Source organism: Staurois parvus, unplaced genomic scaffold (assembly GCF_062004578.1).
Source record: "Staurois parvus isolate SC_StPar_1 unplaced genomic scaffold, SC_StPar_1.0 ptg001457l, whole genome shotgun sequence".
Taxonomy (NCBI): Eukaryota; Metazoa; Chordata; class Amphibia; order Anura; family Ranidae; genus Staurois; species Staurois parvus.
The window spans coordinates 38,531-61,836 of record NW_028319253.1 but is presented as its reverse complement, the minus strand read 5'-3'; the positions used below and the strand labels follow the sequence as shown (position 1 = coordinate 61,836).

Here is a 23,306-nt window from a genome sequence, read left to right as displayed (position 1 = left end):
ATTGGATCGTCTGACTGGACAGCGGGCACTGGGTCACCAGGCATCAGGTCATTTGGCTCGACAGCGGGCACCGCGTCATCTGGCAAGGCAGTGGGCTCCGAGTCAACAGGCACGACAGTGAGCTCCGGGGCATCAGGTACCGGATTGTCTGGCTCGACAGCGGGCATCGGGTCACCAGGTATGACCAGAGGTGTGTGACTGAAGCAGGGAAACGCAGACCTCAGATATGTTATAAACAATATAATTTATTAAAGACTAACAGTACAAACATAAACGCAGTGCAATACTAAACATAATACAGTGCAAACAAACCAACCAACCACCCACAGATAACAGTACATACAAGCAAGCGTCGTCAGGCAGGCCGGGTCAATATCAATAGGGCAGGTAGGTACAGGGGGAGCAAGCGGAGAATAGTCGGGGTCACAGGCCAGGTTCAGCAGGTAGCAAGCAGCATAGTACAGAGGGTCAGACAGAGGGATGGTCCGGGTCACAAGCCAGGATCAGAGCAGGAGAAGTCAGCAAAGGAACAGGAACAGGATGCAGGACAGATACAGGGCCCAGGACAAACACAACACCAAGGCAGAGTCTGCAAGTCTGGCCAACCCTTAAATACACCAGTATCATCAGTTCCAGGTGTTAGCTGGCTGAAAGGTTGAGTCTCTGATTGCTGGGAGCACCCGCTGGCCAGCCCTGGTACTGCAGATCAAAAGGCAGGTGAGTCCCACCATTGCTGGCCAGTCCATTCCTAACACTTCCAGAACTGGTGAGAGAACTAATGGCAGGGTCTGGCATCCGTTAGACAGATGGAGAGTGGCAGTGGTGGGGTCCATGTTGGTGCCATGCAGTGCTATTCATTTGGAATGGCTTCCTAGCCCAACTTGCTGATGGACTTACATTGTACTGCACTGCAATACACAGTAATGTACTTCCATGTGTTGTGGCGTGCTGCATTACAAAAAAGTTCATATCCATGTTTGGTGCATTCTGGTTCACTAGGGAGCTCATTCAAATGAAAGTGCTGCCTTAATACAATGCATGTTAATACGTGGCATAAAGTGCATCAACACACACGCATTAATGCATCACAATGACCTGAATGCAGCCCCAATGCACACAATCCAGCCATATTGTTTTAGATTGTCAGCTCTGAGGAGCAGGGCCCTCTGATTCCTACTGTATTAAATTGTATTGTAACTGTACTGCCTGCCCTCATGTTGTAAAGCGCTGAGCAAACTGTTGGCATATAAATCCTCTATAATACTAATAATATTCCCATACCAGATTTTTTCTTTTTTGTTCAATGGCACCAGCCCTTTCTAATTGCAGGAGACGTTTTTGGTGCAAATGTCAGAGTATAAAAATGAAGATCTTAAGCTGCATTCACAATTGGGTGATTTGAAGCCTGAAACTCGAAGCTCCAAAAATGCTCAAACTTAAAAATCAATTGTTCTCTATGGTGCCTGTTCATGTGGTCAGCTGTAAACAGGCATCATAGCTAGAAATCGCTCAAATGTGAATGCAGCCTCAGGCTAATGAGAGTCACCATACTAAAACTATATTCAGAAAAACAAATCTGTAATGTTCAAAACCAACATACTGTATATATTGTATATGTGAGTGATAACACAACTACAGTCATGTCATTTTCATTTGATTGTAAAAGATTCCTGTAAACTTGCAAGAGCCTGTTCTTCTGTGATTTCCATCCAGTCTTTTGGAAGTTCAGCTGGTTTTGAAGAATATTCATCTGCAAAGTCATTGTTAAAACGTACAAAAATGTATTTCCAGTAATCTGAGGATTTGAAGCTGGGGTCAGGCTGAATTGCCCAATCTGGATAGTATGTACGGTAGTCTTTATATGGGTGATCTTTTCCTTCTGTGTCAGAATTTCTAAATGTATTGTTAGATACCACAGCAGTGGAACAGATGTCAGTGACTAAAGTCTTATCTTCGATCAATCTGTATCTTCCCAGTCCCCGGGGTCTATGGAGAGATGCAGCGTGCTCCTGGTGATCACCTCCAGCATTCTCACAGGGGACCTTACAGAATGGACACTGCTTACCGCAACCAATCACTTTCTTCAACAATTCCTCCTGAGGCTTCAGTGTGACTCTGGAGAGAAGACGTTCAATGTCTGACAATTCTGTATCTGATAAAATGGGCTCCATTATGCTGGGAAGATAGTAAAGAATGGCCTCAGAGAACTGGCTGACATTTGCTGTATTGTGGAAAGTGATCATTGTCATTTCATTCTGTGACATCACGATTTCTTTGTCTAGTGACTTGCAGAAACATTCCAGAAATGTCAAAATGGTGTCTGTTTTCACACATTCCTCACTCTTCAGGACTTCTTCAATTTTTTCAATGACTGGAAATAAAACTTCTTCTTCTAAGGGTTTCAGAGTTTCTGGATTCCAGTATTTCTCAGTAATGTACTGAGAGATCCAGTCTTTCAAAAAGGTCTTATAATCATTATTGTAGGAATTATATTGTTTAAATTTGTTTTTCTTCAGTAAGTCCTCCAGCACAGTTAACTGAAAAGCACTTCTACTACTAAATATGTGACCGTCAGAACTTTGTAAAATTATGTCAATGATTTCCTCACCAAGATGTTGCAGAATATAATCAGTTAGCGCCGGCTTCAGGCAGAGCTCACAGAATTTTTTGGCCCTGCTCTGGCACTCATCTTTTTCATGGAATATGCTCTCAAATGTGGCCAAATATTGAGGTTTTAATTTTCCAAGGCAAATTTTGGGGTCGTTTTCTTGAATGAACCTGTCATGTTTCTCGTGAAATGCTCTAGATGCTCTTCCAAAGATAAAAAGTTTTACATCTAGCTCAAAGTTGGGAGAAAAGTGACATTTTTGAGTAGTTTTGTCTTTGAGTTTATCATTGATCATGTGTAGCAAATCCTGAAAGTAAGTATCATCATAATCCCCCGTGGTGCCTGCCTTCTCTTTGATGTATGTGTCACACATGTCTATCAGAGTCATTGCAAGACCTTCTATCTTGTCCAGGTATGCCTGACTTATATAGAATACATTGCGATTTTAGGAAAGAAATGCCGTTTCAATGTGGCTTTTTTCAGGAACAAATGGATTGATCCCATAGTCATCCAAGCTCATTACTTTGGTTAGGTTTTCATTAATACCGCCTCCCTTTACACCCATTTCATTCTTAAGCTGCCGCAGAATCATTTGTCCAATGTTACGTCTTGTTAGCTCCTCTATTTGTAAATCAGAGAGGGTTTTCTTCCACATCTCTTCAAATTCTTGCTTTGCCTCCTTATCACCAAGTTCACAATTTCTTTCTCTGCAGTTTTTTTAGGAGATTTGTTATCTCTTTCTATATCAGTTCCCGAGATGTCTTCTGAATATCCGGAATCTTGAATTTGCCTTTCTGGATTGAAACTGCCTCATTGAGTGTATTAAGCGCTTTCCTTTCCAGTTCTTTCTTCAGGAATCTCACACTTATGAAGAAATCCTCTTTGTATCGTTCAATGAGATAAACATTCTCACATTTGCTGTCAAAATACATTTCCAGTAGCTTCAGCATTGCATCTTCCTCTTCTGACAGTAAACACTGAAGATCAACTTTAAACTGCATGCAAATCTCAGCACTGAGACTGGCTGCGGATTGATTTCTGATGTAAGTTTCTTTGGTGATCATCCAGCTATGGATCTTTTTGGTGAAGTCCCATTCCCACAGAGAGTATTGCATAGACCGCTTGGTATAAGCTTCTGCCACCAGACTGTTTCTGAAACTGAAGATGAATTTCTCATGTTTCACTGAGCTCCACAAACTTTTTATCCATGTGATGAAGTCAGGGATTTTGCATTGAATTCTATTAGAATTTGTAGATTTTAAAAATCCCAGCATATATTTCTTTAATTCATAAACATTTTTACTGTAGCCAAAGTTTACCGGCGCCATTGGTGGATCTCCTTGCCACAGTCCAGGAATGTACCAGTTATGTTTCTCGGGATCATAATCCATCACATCACTGAAACAGGTAATTCCACGTTTCTTCTCCATATTTGCAGTTACTTTTGTCATTTCATCAAGTTGTTCTAGAAATTTCTTCCTGTCTCTCATGTTCTTTTCATGAGCATATACATCACTGACATTCTGATGTACAAACTGACAGCTGGGTTTCTTCCTGATTTCTTTCATCCGAAGAAAAGCATGGACCACAATCTGTAAAATATCCTTCATTTCTGATGTGTTTTCCATGGCCATGTTGATGATGGTGATATCACTCAGCCCCACCACCAGTGTGGCCATTTCATTGTCATGTTCATAACTGTCCTCCAACTCTGGAGATTTCAGCGGCTCGGTGTCAATCACCAAGATGAAGTGACAGTCCAGCTCCTCTCGGAAGTTCTCTTTTATTTTCAGAAGAGTCATGAAGGCTCCTCGTGTGCATCTTCCACTGGCCACTGGTAACTGCAGACCAAACATGGTGTTCAGAAGTGTGGACTTCCCTGTACTCTGCACTCCCAGCACTGTGATTACTCTCATTTTGCATTGTCCTCCTGTCTTATTGTCTAGCTCAGTCAGAACATCAGTTATCCACTGTAAAGAAATATTAGAGGCGTCGCCATCAATCAACTCTAATGGGAACCCATCTAGTAGGAGATCAGCAGCAATTCCTGGAAGTTTAGTGAATTGTCTTGTGGTTTTATTTTTCTGTTTGTTAACAACTGTGGAATACTCAGCCTCATAAAACTGTCCCAGCTCACATAGGAAATGTTCTATTCCTAAAGAACTGTCTGAGATTCTCTGATCCAGCTGTTTAAGTTCTGACATATATGATTTACTTTTACATTTTGCCTTGTATTCAGCCTGCAACAAGGAAATGTTATTTCTTACAACTGAATCCAGTTCAAATTTCATCCATTTCAAGAAATAATGTTTTTCAGACTTGGAGAGGTCAGTAATTGCTTCAGTAAAATGCACTATGCCTACAGGAATGTCATGCTGGTATTGTTTTTCGTGGAGTGATCTGATCTGTTGTTTGAGCTCAGATTGATATTCTTGTGCATCTCTTTTCCCTCGTTTCGTCATTCTGCAAAGTTCTTTTTCTACTTTAGACAATTCCTTCCACAGATCTCCCTGTAATTTCAATGTTTCCTTTTTATACCCTTCCACATCTTTTATCACTGAAGTAATTTTATTTGCAATTGCTTTTGCTTTCTGACATTCAGCAGAATTCTCATCAACAAAGATATGAAGTCCTTCAGTTATATTTGTAGCACTACACAGGTTTTGTCTTTCTTTCTGACTGTTTATTAAAGCATTCTGAATTTCTTTCACTAGTGCTGCATAATGTTCTGTGCTGGTTTTCAGAATAATATTTGTTTTACTCATCTTTAAAATTGTCATTAGATTTGTTATGTGCTTTGAGGTCTCTTCACTTATTTTTTTCCCCTTTTCTGGAGTAACAATAAAATAAATCTGGGTGTCAGCGTTACTGAAGGATGATAAAAGTCTGAATTGTATTTCAGAAATACTTTCAATGAATATAAATACAGCTGATGAGACTCGAGTCAGAAATGTGAATTGGTTCATGTTGGTCTCCAGGTCTCCTCGTAGGTTGGTCACTGCAATGGGTTCTGGGAAAACATCAGACTTACCACAGGGAAAATACCAGGACATTTCCACAAGGCCATCAGATATTTTCCTCTCCATATTTCCTCCCTCCATATCATCATGTATGAAGAAGTTTTGGTCTTGTTGGGCTGGATTAAGAACTTTATTCAGGATTTTAGATTTGGATAGTTTGTTGTCACCCAGTCTGATGAAGGAGAAAATAGGCATGGAAATATTCACCACATTTTCCTCATTGAACCTTTTCCTATCAGTCAGTGACTGAGGTCTCCACTTCTTCACAATGCCCCTCATTGCCCAAAGCATGAGGGTGCAGTGTGACCCGTCACCAGCAGGGAGAAGGAGAGGGACGGCAAACTGGCACACGGACAATCGAAATACAATCTCTTGTTGTACAAAACTGTCTGAACAATGGAGGAGAGCACAGAGGACATCCAGGGGGTGAATGGATTCCATTGAACTACTTTCCCATTCAATCATTGACTCAAACATGTTATCAGTGGAATTGATTATTTGTGTATCTTGTCCATACTGAGTATTAAATGCAGTTCTGTTCAAGGCCATCAGCTTTCTCAAAAAATGCCACGGAACATCTTGAATGGTCTGGGGATGGACATCACTCAGAGTCTCTGCACCGATTTCTAGGATGTGTTTCAATGTCAGTTTGGAATCATTTAAATGCTTCATATTTAATCTGACAAGAAGTTCATGGAAAATCTTCAATTTATCTGTAAAAAGAACAAAATGTTTTTAATATATAATCTTATGTTAAGCATTACTGGTATAAATAGTTTAAAACAATAAATATGAACGGTTTTCTACCTTAAGACTAGGTTCACACCTAAGCGTTTTGCGGTGCGTTTCGCATTTTGCAGAAACACACTGCAGTCCATTTAACATGATTTCCTATGGGACATCTCCACGTTTTCATCCGGTGCGGTTTTTTTAAAGGGTTGGGGACTTTTTTAAATGCAAAGCGTTGCATTTTGTCTCAATAGAATTCAATGGAGACACTGCAAAAATGCACGTGATGTGTTTTTGATGCGTTTTTTACACTATTTGGATGTGTTTTGCATTTTTATCTGCCCAGCAACAAGTTGGAAAAAAAACCCTGCAAAACGCATTAAAAACACATGGGCAAAAACGCTAAATGCACCGCATAAAGCACTGCAGAGACAGATCACATGTAAACTGTAAGGTGTGAACCTAGCCTAAAGCTGAATTCCAACTTTCTTTTCACTAGAAATGAATGGAATGATCAATCCCAGCACAGATCATACCCCTGTACCATGTTGCTCTGTTGTCTGCAGATCACCTGATACTCTGGGATTGGTTGTTGCTTTGTATCATGTGACCCTCTGTATATCCTGCTGATAGACTCCACCCCTTCCACAATCACTTCCTCCAGCAGATTATTGCTACCTCTAATGTAGTTCTAAAGGGGAAAAAGCTCCTCAAATTAAAGTATACATTTTCACTTTGAGCTTTCATTCTGCTCCTTTACATACAAATCCCTCTTATGTGATATCCTTATAATCAGACAATTTTGTTTTTTTACATTTTGGGGTAAATACATTTGAATCTGAAATGGAAGTGCTGTCTGTCCTGATAAAAAAAAGGTATAAAATGCAGGACTGAGACACCTCCCCCATCTATTTTTTCATAAAAACCACACAAACTGCACATCAGGAGCACATTTGTAATCTGAATCTCCATTCCTAAATTGAATCTATAACTAAAACGTTTTTTTTATAGAATCAGGAATTGATATAAACCCTGTGAGGTATTTTTTGCTGCCAGTGTAAAATTGGGTAATATCTCCCAAAGTTTGAGGAATTTTGCTTAGCCAGCTTTTCCCAGAACAGGTGTCCAAATTGGAAGAGTTCTTCCTACCTCTTGTTCTGAGGACACCTCCAAAATGTTGGCTTTACCCTTAGCCCTCATGCACATTTGATGTTTTTGCAGCGGCTGTTTTTGGCGTTTAACATTTTTTTCTATAGTTGATAAACTCCCCAGCATTTTATCCTATGTGTCCATACACAGATAGATTGGAATCAACGTTTTTTTGGCTGGAAAAAAAACAAAACTAGTGAGTTTCTAGAGGAGCCTTTCAGCTGTAAAAACGCTCCAACACTGAAAAATGGGGCAAAACGCAGTAAAACATGGCAAAACACAGTAAAACATGGTAAAATGCCGTAAACCAACGTTTTGGATGTTATTCAATTAAAAAAAAAAGTTTTTGTTTTAAAAAATGCAAAAAAACGCAGACACGGAAAAAATGCCGCTAATCACGGCAAAACACTGCTAAACACTAATGCAAAAACGCTAAAAAATCTGAAAAACTTGTGTTTTTAACGTGACGTTACACAGCTAACATTACCAGCGTTATAAAAACGTCAAGTGTGCATGAGGGCTAAATGTTTGTGTTTGGGACAGCAATAAAAACATGACAGAAGTTCTAACCCCTCGCATCCAAAATTTAAAAAAAAGTATTTTCCTTGAGATGCACTTAGGTTTCTCTTGTACTGTCTCTCAGGGTAACGGTGTGTTCTGTTTCTCACCCCCATTCTGTCCTTATCACAGTAGGGATGCCAGGACAGAGTTAGGCTATAAGCAATCATAATGTATAAAAAAATTCTGATCACCTCCCCAGAGTAGTACAGTGTTACTATGGTAACATTACAGTGCTCTGGTCACAATTTTAAAATATGTAATCAAAAAGAAAAACAATTTAAAAAAGTATTAATTTTTTTTTTGTATTGTCACCAGTCAGTGTCACTAATAATTGCCACACCCGTTATATGATGATGCTGTACTGCACTGGTGACAGGATGTAAAAAAAAAATGTGAAAATGTGTTTATTTAATTTCTTCATTTTCCAAAAAATTGTGAAAAAAAATCACAACTTCAAAAAACTCTCCATGCCTCTTACTAAATACCTTGGACTGTCTATTTTCCAAAAAGGGGTCATTTGGGGGTATTTGTACTGTCCTGACATTTGTGGGCAGTTGTACTGTCCTGACATTTGGGGGGGGCATTTGTACTGTCCTGACATGTGTGATGTATTTGTACTGTCTTGATATGTGTGATGTATTTGTACTGTCCTGACATGTGTGATGTATTTGTACTGTCCTGACATTTGGGGGGCATTTGTACTATCCTGAACTTTTTTTTGGGGGGGGGGCATTTGTACTGTCCTGACATGTGTGATGTATTTGTACTGTCCTGATATTTTGGGGCCTCATGAAATCAGCCATCAGTACATCAGGATTGATCAATTTCCCTCCTAGACTGTAAGCTCCCAGGATCAGGGCCCTCCTATCCCTCTTGTATTGAACTGTATTGTTGCTGTATTGTCTCCCGTTATATTGTAAAGTGCTGAGCAAACTGTTATATAAATCTTGTATAATAATAATAAAATCATTTTCAGATATATATCCAATAGTTTATGGATTTATAACTTTCCTACAGCCTAAATAATAAACACTGATTTGGGTTATTTTCACCAAAGAAATGCAGGAGAATAAATTTTGGTCTAAATTGTTGAATAAAGATTATTTATTTGCAAAACTTTATAAAAACTTTTTTTTAAATTGCTGGTCTTTGTTTAGTTTATTTAGCAAAAAAAACCCAGAGGTGATTAAATACCACCAAAAGAAAGCCCCAGTTGTGGGAACAAAATGATAAAAATTCCGTATGCGTACAGTGTTGCATGACTGCACAACTGTCATTCAAAGTGTGACAGTGCTGAAAGCTGAAAATTGGCCTGGGGGGGAAGGGGGTGAAAGTGCTCAGTATTGAAATGGTTAACCACTTACTGACCGGTGATAGATGAATGACGGCTTCACCGGGGGCCGACCAGTTCTGGGAGGGTGTCATATGACGTCCTCCCATGATCGTGCTTCATTCAGGTAAATGCTTGCTTATAGCTTATAATTCTTTGCTATAAGCAAATTGTGTAAAAAAAACAAAATACTGATCACTTCCCCAAAGTAGTACAATGTTACTATGGTAACATTGTACTACATTGGTCATAGTGAAATATGAAATTAAAAAAAAGAAAAAAAAAGTAATAAAAAATTAAAAATAATAAAAAAAGAAAAAAAAAATATATTTTTTTTTCATACTGTCACCAGTCAGTGTCCCAGATCACTGCTATGCCAGTTATATGAAGACTCTGTACTGCACTGGTGACAGTTTGTAAAAAAAAAATAGTGAAAATAATTTTTTTAATTTTTTCATTTTCTAAAAAATTATGACAAAAAAAATACAACTTCAAAAAACATTTGGGGGATATCTGTACTGTCCTGACATTTGGGGGATATCTGTACTGTCCTGACATTTGGGGGATATCTGTACTGTCCTGACATTTGGGGGATATCTGTACTGTCCTGACATTTGGGGGATATCTGTACTGTTCTGACATTTGGGGGATATCTGTACTGTCCTGACATTTGGGGGATATCTGTACTGTCCTGGCATTTGGGGGATATCTGTACTGTCCTGACATTTGGGGGATATCTGTACTGTCCTGACATTTGGGGGATATCTGTACTGTTCTGACATTTGGGGGATATCTGTACTGTCCTGACATTTGGGGGATATCTGTACTGTTCTGACATTTGGGGGATATCTGTACTGTCCTGACATTTGGGGGATATCTGTACTGTCCTGACATTTGGGGGATATCTGTACTGTTCTGACATTTGGAGGATATCTGTACTGTCCTGACATTTGGGGGATATCTGTACTGTTCTGACATTTGGGGGATATCTGTACTGTCCTGACATTTGGGGGATATCTGTACTGTCCTGACATTTGGGGGATATCTGTACTGTTCTGACATTTGGAGGATATCTGTACTGTTCTGACATTTGGGGGATATCTGTACTGTCCTGACATTTGGGGGATATCTGTACTGTTCTGACATTCTTGGACCTCAAAAAATTAGATTGGCTGTCAGTACTTCAGGATTGATCAATATTCAGATCTATACCATAGTTTGTGAACTCTATAACTTTCCTACAAACTAAAAAATACATCCTAATTTGGGTTATTTTCACCAAAGACATGTAGCAGAATACATCTCGGCCTAAATTTATGAAGAACAATTATTTATTTGCAAACTTTTATAACAGAAACAAAGAAAAACGTGTTTTTTTTCCAATATTTTTTGTCTTTTTTGTTAATTTAGCAAAAAATAAAAATCCCAGCGGTGATTAAATACCACCATAAGAAAGCTCTAGTTGTGTGAAAAAAATGATAATATTTCAGTTTGGGTACAATGTTGTATGACCGCGCAATTGTCATTCAAAGTGTGAGAGCGCTGAAACATGAAAACTGGACTGGGCAGGAAGGGGTAAAAGTGCCCGGTATGGAAGTGGTTAAAGGTGCTACTTAGATGTTGGGCCTCTGTATATGGCCAGGCTGTGGAAAAGTATCTGATCCAAAAATATTTAGACAGCAGGTGAATAAAGCCCCTGGACCGGATGGCTTGAACAGAGGGGTGGCTGTAAACGTGGTATATTTGGACAGAGGGGTGGCGGTGGATGTGGTATACTTGGACATAGGGGTGACTGTGGACGTGGTATACTTGGACATAGGGGTGACTGTGGACGTGGTATACTTGGACATAGGGGTGACTGTGGACGTGGTATACTTGGACAGAGGGGTGGCGGTGGACGTGGTATACTTGGACAGAGGGGTGGCGGTGGACGTGGTATACTTGGACAGAGGGGTGGCGGTGGACGTGGTATACTTGGACAGAGGGGTGGCGATGGACGTGGTATACTTGGACAGAGAGGTGGCGGTGGATGTTGTATACTTGGACAGAGGGGTGGCGGTGAACATTGTATACTTGGACAGAGGGGTGGCGGTGGACGTGGTATACTTGGACAGAGGGGTGGCGATGGACGTGGTATACTTGGACAGAGGGGTGGCCGTGGACATGGTATACTTGGACAGAGGGGTGGCGGTGGATGTGGTATACTTGGATTTTGCAAAAGCATTTGACACAGCTCCCCACACGGCTAATGTGTAAGGTAAAGTCTACAGGCTGGAAAAATCTGAATGTAAATGGATAGAAAACTGGCTAAAAGATCGTTTTCAGAGAGTAATGCTTAATGATTCATACTCTGAATGGTCTAGGGTCATCAGTGGGGTACCCCAAGGTTCAGTGTTATCAGTGGGGTACCCCAAGGTTCAGTGTTATTAGTGGGGGACCCCAAGGTTCAGTGTTATCAGTGGGGTACCCCAAGGTTCAGTGTTATCAGTGGGGTACCCCAAGGTTCAGTGTTATTAGTGGGGTACCCCAAGGTTCAGTGTTGGGACTCTTACTTTTTAATACATTTATAAATATATGGGGTCTGAGATTAAAAATCCCATTCCAGTCTTTGCAGATGACACCAAGCTGTGCCGGGGAATAACGTCCTTACAGGATGTCTCCAACTTACAAGCCGACCTCAATGCTCTGTGTAATTGGGGGACTATGTGGCAAATGAGGTTTAATGTTGATAAATGTAAGGTTCTGCGCTTGGGGGCTAAGAATATGCATACATCATACATACTAGGAGGGGTACAACTGGGGGGTCAATGGTGGAGAAGGATCTGGGGGTTCTGGTAGATCACAAGCTTAATAATGGCAGCAATGCCAAGCTGTGGTTTCTAAAGCGAGCAAAATCCTCTCCTGTATTAGGAGATGTATAGACTCCAGAGAGAGAGGTATCACCCCCCCCCCCCCAGTACAAATCATTAGTAACACCTCATCTGGAATATGCAGTTCAATTTTGGGCTCCAATTCACAAAAAGAACATTGGGGAACTGGAGAAAGTACAGAGAAGGGCAACCAAACTGATAAGAGGCATGGAGGAGATCAGCTATGAGGAAAGATTATTAAAAATATTAAGTTTCCAAAGAATTGAGGGAAAAAAACACAACTTAAAAAAACTCACCATGCCTCTTACTAAATACTCCCATGCACAGCTGTGCCAGATTTTGCACTCTCAAGTTTTAGTAAATCAACCTCATTGTGTCTCCTGCTTGCTGTGGGGCTACAGTATCAATCCAATAAACAGTGTGACTCTGACTTACCGGACCATGCTGCTGGTCTTTTTGAGTCCAGGCTTTGCCTGTCATGGGGGGCATTCCCTGAGAGGGGTCTGTACAGAACTCTGACTACATGCATTGCACAAAGTGCCAAGGAGAACATCCAAGCAGGATCCAGTACCTAAAGAAACATTTCAGGCCATCCCCATAGTACGGGGCCTAGGTATGGCTTCCAAGGTTTTACCGAGGTGGTACAAATCCAGATGCATTGCTCCTACTGTTGTGGTAGAAGACAGTGAGGAGTTAAATAAAGAATCTGAAGTGCAGTAATAAACTAGTTAACCTTAGAATAATTTCTCAGTAAAGCAGAAGAAGAGGTCCATCACCTACGGACACTAGTGAACAACTGAGGACTCATGGAGTGGGTTAGGGTTATAGGGGGACACCCAGGGGGCATGTCCAGCAAAGCTTCGCCAGTGTCCATTCACCCGAAGGTAGCAGCCTATAGCCAGGGTCTATGATATCCATCCTGTGTCTTGTACCTTACCATTAAGATAACAATGTATCAGTGTGGGAATACAATGCTGTTGGCTCAGGAATGTCAGTAATTTGTTTCACAAATCTTAGGTTGTCTTCATTCTACTCCCTGCTGTACAATGTTACAAAAAGTGAGATAAAGCAACAAAAAATAATACTAAATGAAGTGCTAAATATTGCAAAATAGAAACATATAACTCATTCTGAAAATATAACATGTTCTAGTGAACTGACTGCTTGTGAGATAAATACCTCATGAGTTATTCTAAGGCAAAAATGCATGAAGTGCTTAATTCTTGTGACACAAATATACATTTAAATTATGCTGCGCTCCTCCTCAAAGTGAAAAATAATAAACTAAAAATCAATTCATATTTCCAAAGAAACCATATCATTAACCAAAAATATATCAATATAAAAACATGCGATCAACAAAATAAGCTGTGACATCCCGTGCTTAACATTTGCAAATAATGAGTCTCTGTGAATAAGTAGTGACAATTCCCAGTGATTCAAATCAATAACTAATTCCAGGTGACTTCCTTAGTGAGATGAAGATGTGCGCTCCCCTCCAAGATAGCCTATACTAGGCTAATAACGCTTGTGTTCACTATATGGAACTGTAGTGTGTTGCACCATATGAGGAATGGTGGATCCCTCTCAGCCGGCTCTCCGTTTCCTATCCCTGCTGGGATCTTACTCTCTCGCTGCTTCTCCCCTGCTTTCCTCTCCTCTGCATATGCCCTTAGTGGAAAGAAAGCATTCCAGAGATAGTGCTTTATCCTTTATAAAAAACTTTAATAAGGCACCCAATTGCGCTCACATATAAAAAAGTAAAAAAACGCTTCTGTGTATACAGAGCTGCGTCCTCAGCATGCCAAACACCACATGCCTGATGTGAACCTGTCGTCCTCAAATGGCCAGTGACGTTGTAGCCCCTCCCCTACGCGTTACGCCGCTGGTCACGCGGCTTCATCAGGGGGTTGTGATTGGAATTCACTCTTCCATTCGATCTATATATACTGACTATCCTCCATTTTGTTGTAGTTAACATGAGCACGGCCATCTTTTTGGGGCCGTAATTCAACAGATTACATTCTTCCCTGCCAATGTTTATACTAAGGATACAATGTTGCTGTTCGACTCTATACTACATGTCACTCCCATTCTTGGACTAACAGTGCACAATTACAATGGTACAACAAAGATGAATACATAACGATACTAAAATATATATTATTGTATGAGGAAAGAACAAAGAGCACAGGCCTAGTGCATTACCATAAAAAATGTTTAATAAGAAATAAAATAGGTGTTGTACACAAACGAGAATAAAGCCAAAGGCACATCATAAAGAATAGCTGGGTCAGCACCGCGCTGAGTAACAGTCCGCAATAGGGAGTGTAGACATCCAATAGGCTGATGCATTTCGAGGACTTGCCTCTTCAAAGCCAACTAACCAAATGTCTGCTCCCTCTTTTATATGCTCACTACTAGTTGAACCAAAGGTCACATGGGGCCACCCTAGACACTCCCCTATGCAGGTGGAGGAGTCACAGGGGCAAAGGAGATAAATCACTGGTATAAACATAAATGTTAATATAAAACATTACAAAAAACTTCCTAATATGGTTTACAAAGTATAAATAAAATGAAATGAAATAAGTATTGTTACAATATAGTATAATATCTGGTACAATTGGTATAGTGTATGGTATACGTGTGTACGCATAAACATAGAAGCATAGGAAATATAAATATATAGGGAAAAAAAATTAAAAAATGAATTATATAAAAAAAATATATATTTTTTTTTGTAAAAAATATATATGTGTGTCATAAGAATATACAGTTGTGACCAAAATTATTCAACCCCCAATGCTGTAAAGGGGTTTAGGGACTATAGTGTACATTTGGAATTGTATTCAGAATCAAATCCTACAAGGACGTTGTAACTACCCAAATGCAACTAAAATGACATCAATTGTTTATGTAATACAGTAGTAAATGGTTCTTATGTGGTTTCTTCATTGCCACAATTATTCAACCCCTTAAAGACTACCACTCTGAAGAACAGAGGTTCATACAGGTGCTTTCCATCAGGTATTGAAAACACCTGTGGATGTCACCGAGCAGCAATCAAGCATAATAAGCACCAATTAGGCAGCTTTAAAATGACTGTGATACTCAGCTCCTTCTAGACATTTACTGGTGTGGTTACAAACATGGTGAAGGCAAGAGAATGGTCCAGGAAGACAAGAGAAGAGGTGATTTCTCTTCACAGGAAGGGCAATGGCTATAAGAAGATTGCAAAGATGTTAAACATACCAAGAGACACCTTAGGAAGCATCATTCGCAAATTCAAGGCAAAGGGCACTGTTGAAACGCTACCTGGTCGTGGCAGAAAGAAGATGCTGACTTCGACTGCTGTGCGCTACCTGAAGCGTAGAGTGGAGAGAAGTCCCCGTGTGACTGCTGAGGAACTGAGAAAAGATTTGTCAGATGTGGGTACAGAAGTTTCAGCCCAGACAATAAGACGCACACTGCGTAATGAAGGCCTCCGTGCCAGAACTCCCAGGCGTACCCCCTTGCTGTCTCCAAAGAATAAGAAGAGTCGACTGCAGTATGCCAAAAGCCATGTGGACAAACCACAAAAGTTGTGGGATAGTGTTCTGTGGACTGATGAAACAAAATTAGAACTGTTTGGGCCCATGGATCAACGCTATGTTTGGAGGAGGAAGAACAAGGCCTATGATGAAAAGAACACCTTGCCTACTGTGAAGCATGGTGGAGGGTCAATCATGCTTTGGGGCTGTTTTGCTTCTGCAGGTACAGGGAAGCTTCAGCGTGTGCAAGGTACCATGAATTCTCTTCAGTACCAGGAGATATTGGATGGAAACGTGATGCAGTCCGTCACACACCTGAGGCTTGGGAGACGTTGGACCTTTCAACAGGACAATGATCCCAAGCATACCTCCAAGTCCACTAGAGCATGGTTGCAGAGGAAAGGCTGGAACATTTTGGAGTGGCCATCGCAGTCACCAGACTTAAATCCGATTGAGAACCTCTGGTGGGACTTAAAGAAAGCAGTTGCAGTGCGCAAGCCTAAGAATGTGACTGAACTGGAGGCCTTTGCCCATGAAGAATGGGCGAAGATACCCGTAGATCGCTGCAAGACACTTGTGTCAAGCTATGCTTCACGTTTAAAAGCTGTTATAACTGTAAAAGGATGCTGTACTAAGTACTAAGATTGAATGTCACTTGGGGGTTGAATAAAACTGATAATGCTGTGAGCACAGAAAAGACATTTGTGGTTATTTCATTATAACTGTTATGTTATATTTGTCTGACCTACAAGTGCCTCTTTAATGTAAATGTAAGCAAGATGACTGAATGATCAAAAGCAATGTCAAACTGGCCAAAACACTCAATTTCAGTGGGGGTTGAATAATTTTGGTCACAACTGTAGATGTCAAAGGTGTATGGAACAAGCACTTGCATAATGAGAAAGCAGTGCTCGGAGAGAGCTCACTGGACCACATGCGTGCGCACATGTGTGTAACACGTCCATATGAGTAACTGCTTTCTTGTAAAAAACATGTATATACATACATACATACATACATACATACATAAACATACACACACATATATATGGAAACTGAATGAAAAAATGGGTGACCAATGAATGACCCATAGACACAAGCGCCTGGGAATGCGGTTGAGCGCATGCGCCTAAGGGTGACACAATAAATGTGAAGTGAGCAACCTAATGTGTAAGGATGCAGGGTAATGGTAGCTATACTGATGATACTATAGTAATCATAGCTGATGAAAATGAATATATTTAAGGCATACATCTGTAGTGGATGGTGTACCCACTATAGGTCACAAGGGAAATAATGGAACTAGCACTAAAGAGGGGTGGGGGGAGGGGAGAGAAAAAAAAAAGGGGGGAGAGACAAAAAGGATGAGAGTAGGACTTTAGGGAACATGTACAGCTCAGCAGAAGGTACCTATGCATAACGGGGGTCAGTGAATGACCCCATGTATCTCAAGATCTTCATTAAGCCCAGTGGGTGAGAGGGAACCCAATGTAAAGATCCAATAGTTCTCCCTCTTGCATAGTCTCTGGAATTTTCTTCCACCATCTGAATCTCCTGTGATGGATTCAGTCCCAAATACTTTCATGCCTGATGGGTCACCACCGTGTGCCTCCTGAAAGTGCCTTGGTACGGAATATTTGTTTTTGCCTTTATTGCTCTCCTTGTAATTAATGATGTTACATTTGTGTTCGCCAAACCTGACCCTCAAGGGACGCATGGTTCTGCCAACATATAGGAGGCCACAGGGACAGATGAGCCCATAGATCACAAAGGAAGTGCCACAGTTGATGAACTGCTTAATCTTCTATGTACGGCCATTGGTGGCAGCCACCTCTTTCTTTCTGTGGCACATGTATTTGCAGGTTCCACAATTGCTCACACCGCATTTGAAACTGCCCCTTTGATCAAACAGGGCAGATCAAGGATTGACCGTATTACTGGCACCAGCAAGAGGCTTCTTGATTCTACTGGGTGCTATGTGACTCCTGAGATCCCTAGGTTTCCTGAACACAATTTCTGGGGGCAAGGCTCTGACCAAGAACTGGGTCCTGCTTAAGAATTTTCCAATGCTTTTGAATGCTTCGCTGTATGTCGAAGGCTTTAGTATTGAATCTGGTGCAAAACCTGACCTGGTTATTAAATCTATTGTTGGGATCTTTAGTGACTTTCTTGGCAGCTGTGTGTGGTATATGCAGTGGACTCTCTTCATATTGGCCCCAATACTTCTGCTTTGCTTCCTCGATGTGCACCTCACTGTAGCCTTTTTCTAGAAACTTGGTCCTCAAGATGGCGCTCTGTTCCTCATAGTCACCTCTGGTGGTGCATGTTCTCCTCAACCTGCAATACTGACCAAAAGGGACATTACGGATCCATTTGGGGTGGTGATGGCTACTAGCGTGCAAGTAAGAATTGCCTGCGCTAGGCTTAAAATGCTTTTTAGAGCAGATTTTGCCATCAGAGTCTGTCCGTAATTCAAGATCTAGGAATACCAGACTGTTGGCATCCACCACATGTGTGAAGCCGATTCCAAAGGGTTTATTTTGGCAGTGTGCAAGAAACCCATCCAGATCATCGTCTGACCCTTGCCAGATGATTAAGATTTTGTCTATATATCTGGTGTACAGGGCCAGATTTCCCGATATGGGTTTTTATTCCATATTGATTCCTCCTCTCAATACCCCATGAAGAGGTTGGCATAGCTAGGGGCAAATCTAACTCTCATAGCCGTGCCTCTAATTTGTCTGTAGAAGTTCCCTTGAAAGGAGAAATAATTATGTGTGAGGGTATAGTGGATGGCTTTTCGTAGGAAAGCTACTTGAATGGGAGGTATGTCACTTTTGTACAAAAAGTGTTTGATGGCAAACATGCCATATTGATGCTCGATGGATGTGTAAAGCGAAGTGACATCCAAGGATAACCATTTATATTCTGGACACCACTTTGAGGAAGATAGGATCTCCAACATATGCCCAGAGTCTCGGACGTAGGATGGTAGACTCATGACTAATTCTTGGAGAAAATAATCAATGTAGCATCTCAAATTGCTGGAGATGCTATCAATGCCAGCTATGATGGGTCTACCAGGGGGATTAGTCAGGTCTTTGTGAATTTTTGGTATATGGTAAAAATAAGGGGTCAGTGGGTGTTGTTTGAGCAGGAATTGATATTCATTGTTTGATAGTACTTTATTGGTCAGAGCCTCATCCAGCAACCCTTTTTAAGCATCTTTGTATTCCGGTAGGGGGTCCCTGCGGAGCTGTTCATAGGTGTTACAATCTCCTATCAGTCTAAAGGCTTCCAAAAGATATACATCTTTGTCCTGGATGACCAGACCACCCCCTTTGTCAGCTTGTCCTATGATAATATCATCTCTGTTTTTGATGTGAGTCAAAGTGAAGTCAAGGTTCTCGCCCCCGAAACAGTGTGAGATGTTTTTTGGAATCCTATGATGTTTATGTTCGCAGATCCTCTTGATATCCTCAAACATCATGTCATAAAAGGTTGGGATGAAATTCCCTTTAACCCAATGTGGATAAAAGGTGGAGGCAGGTTTGAAGGTCGTGTGAATGATCCTGTCTTTACCTGTTGACACGTGATCATCAAGGGCCAGTGCAAACCCATCACATTTACCTTCCTGTAGTAAACTTTCCAGCAAGGGAAGTGCGGGATCATTGCTAATGGAGCTGGTATTAGGTAACTGCCCTACCTGAGGACCTGCAGTCATTAAAGGTTCTTTTTTGAGGGCGAAATACCTCTTGACAGTGAGGTTTCTGACATATTTGTTGAGATCTATAAATATTTCAAATAGGTTAGGAGGATTTTTAGGAGCGAAATTGAGGCCTTTCCGTAATAAATTCAGTTCCGTGTCTGTGAACACCACACTGGATAGATTATAGATTTTAATGGTGGAGTGTGGAGTGGTTATCTCCTTATGATGATACTTAAAACCAGTTATAAAAGAACTCCACAGAATCCAAAACGTAGGTTTATATTTACCAATCCTAGTAAAGATAAACAATACAAAATAAAACAGTTTATATTGTGCGATACTAAAGGTGTTGTTTACGCGCTGAAATGCCCATGTAATTTTTTATATATTGGACGAACAAAACACAGTTTGAAAGAACGCATGAAAGAGCACATTCACAACATCAATATAGGTTTTAAGTATTATCATTTGACTATGCACTTTTGGGGAATTATTCACAACAGTAAGGCAGATAAAGTGGAATATTGGGGAATGGAAAAACACAATCCCCACTGGAGGGGCGATAATCTGGTCAGGGAAATTAGTAAGAAGGGATCATTATGGATTTATGAGTTAGGGATTCTGGCACCAGGTGGTCTGAATAAGGAGTTCGATTTAGCATGCTTTATTAGTGATATTTAGTTTTATTTAAAGATAATGGGAAATATATTCAGTATGGTCTTTGGTGGTCTATCTATTTTTATATATATATATATATATATATATATATATATATATTTTTTTTTTTATATATATTTATATATTTTTTTTTAGTTATTATTTTATATAGTTTTTATTTTTCAATATTTTTTATTTATATTTATTTTATTTTAATTTTCATTTGATATATTAATACATTTCATCTTTGTGATACTTATTAAACTATTGTTTCATTGATTGATATATTTACATTTGATTAGGCTGTATAATGGAGGCTAATGGATTATACAATAATATATATTTTAGTATCGTTATGTATTCATCTTTGTTGTACCATTGTAAATGTGTACCGTTAGTCCAAGAATGGGACTGACATGTAGTATAGAGTCGAACAGCAACATTGTATCCTTAGTATAAACATCGGCAGGGAAGAATGTAATCAGTTGAATTACGGCCCCAAAAACATGACCGCGCCCATGTAAACTACAACAAAATGGAGGATAGTCAGTATATATAGATCGAATGGAAGAGTAAAGTCCAATCACAACCCACTGATGAAGCCGCATGACCAGCGGCGTAACGTGTAGGGGAGGGGCTACGGAATTGTCACTACTTATTCACAGAGACTCATTATTTGCACATGTTAAGCACGGGATGTCACATCTTATTTTGTTGATCACATGTTTTTATATTGATATATTTTTGGTTTATGATATGGTTTCTTTGGAAATATGAACTGATTTTTAGTTTATTATTCTTCACTTTGAGGAGGAGCGCAGCATAATTTAAATGTATATTTGTTTCACAATATTTACACATATAAGGAGGATGTGTTGTATGTTAGCGCACCTTTTTGATCAATATTAGGTGGCTCACAAGTTATAATCTTGTTTTTGAAGTGCTTAATTCTTAGTGAATTATTATTATACAGGATTTATATTGCGCCAACAGTCTGTGCAGCACTTTACAACATGAGGGCAGACAGTACAGTTACCGGGGCTTTTTTTCTCAGAAAATAGGTTCAGAAACACCCCCCTTCTGAGTCACTTCTTGTCTCCGCCCTCCCCCACCTCCGAGCACCGTCCCTTGGTTCCACCCCCTACCCACCTCCCAGTACCGCTCCTTTTAGAGAATACAGAGCCAAGTATCATTTTGTGGTGCTAAGTACTTTGTAATTTATTAATGATAACAAGAAAAGTAATACAATAGTTCCCCCAAAGACAGCAGCAATAGCCCCCCCCCTAGCAACAATAGATCCCCCAGCAGCCAATATCAATAGACCTTCCAGCACACCCCATCACCCCTTGCCATCACATACATTTAGTGCTGGAGGTGTCAGCGTTCCCCTGCGGGAAAAAAGCCCTGACAGTTTCAATGCAATTTCATGCAGTAGGAATCAGAGGGCCCGGCTTGTTAGAGCTTACAATCTAAAAGGGGAGGGTCAAGTGATACAAAAGGTAATAACTGTGGGGGATGAGACGATGGAGAAAATAAAAGTACAGTTGTTAGGTGGAGGCAGGATAGGCTCTGAAGAAAAAGTTTTCAGGGATCGTCTAAACGTGGTCACAGTAGGAGATAGTTGGACAGATTGGGGTAGGGAATTCCATAGGATGGGAGAGACTCAGGAGATGTCCTGGAGACAGGCATGGGAGAAGGTGACAAGGGAGCTAGAGAGCAGGAGGTGTTGGGAGGAATGAAGAGAATGATTTGGTTGGTATTTTGAGGATAGGTTGGTGATGTAGCTGGGGGCCGAGTTGTGGATGGCTTAGTAAGCTGTTAGTATTTGAAATTTAATTTTTTGGGTGAGCGGAAGCCACTGGAGGGATTGGCAGAGAGGGGTGGCAGACACTAAATGGTTAGTTCTGGCAGCAGCATTCATGATGGGCTGAAGGGGGGCACTCCTATGTAAAGGTAATTCAATGAGGAGGAAGTTGCAGTAGTCGAGGCGAGAGATGTCCAGGGAGTGGATTAGGAGTTTTGTGGTGTCATTGGTTAGGAAGCGGTATATTTTGGAAATGTTACGAGGGTTGAGACAACAAGTTTTGGAAAGTGATTGGCTGGGGGGACTGAAAGGAGAGTTCAAAGTCCAGCATTACACCTTGTACCCTGGTATGCAGGGACGGATTAAAAGCTGGGTCATTGATCTTGACTAAAAGTCAGGGGAAGAGGCACACGGGGGAGGAAATATTATGAGCTTGGTTTTGGATAGATTGAGTTTGAGGAAGTGGTGTGATATCCAGTCTGATATGTTGGTCAGTAATTTAGTGATGTGTGAGGAGACTGATGTTGTGAGCTGATGTGTAGAGAGATAGATTTGGGTTTCATCAGTGTAGAAATGTTATTGAAAGCCATGAGAGGCTGACCCAGGGAGGAGAAATAGATCGACAATAGGAGAGGGCCAAGAACAGGACCTTGGGGGACCCCAACACAGAAAAGAAGAGGAGAAGAGAATTGTAAGTGACACTGAAGGTACGGTGGGATAGGTAGAATGAGATCCCTCAGCCTAAAATACTCATATAGCTCAGATAACTTACTTTCTGAAAAGTGGTGGGACAGGTCACTCAGTGCTGGAAATCTGAGGATCAGGTTCTTAAGACGACACAGGAATTTCTGACAGAGTTCTTCTTTTTGAACTATAATGCTCATCATTTTTTCAACTCTCCCTCTTGGATCTCCATCATGTTGAAGTTGATTCATCTCATCCAGGGTTATGAGGCCATGAGATCGCAGCTCATCACAGAAACCGTCTGCGTCCTCCTCAAACACTTCTAATAAAATCCATCTAAGACGTTTTATCCTCTTTGTGGCATCTGTGGCAGAAGTCATGATTTCTTGGTTTCAGAATCTAAAAATAAATAACATAGACAGTTATTCTGCGACTATTCATTTTTAGCTGAAAATATAGTGTATTTTTGATGATCACACAATTGACCCTATTTTACCTGTAAAGTGTATGTAAATGTAAAACAATTTTGGATGGTGTAAGGAAGGGTTGGACCCTTTGCTGGGTCTTTATTGCTATCTGTGTCCCCACTATGGAGATTCACCCTTCAAAGTGAGGGGGAGTCAAAAGATTTTTAAATTATCACAGGAACAAG

General features: G+C 40.5%; 1 protein-coding gene across 1 annotated transcript; it reads right to left on the bottom strand.

Annotated features, from left to right (window-relative positions):
* Positions 1-227: 227 nt before the first annotated feature.
* Positions 228-23,048, bottom strand: LOC149435873 (interferon-induced very large GTPase 1-like). The gene is given in 3 exon segments (XM_089662337.1): positions 228-3,305; positions 3,307-6,341; positions 22,743-23,048. Coding segments are annotated over 3 exon segments (4,983 nt in total). The 5' UTR covers positions 23,035-23,048; the 3' UTR covers positions 228-1,649.
* Positions 23,049-23,306: the final 258 nt, after the last annotated feature.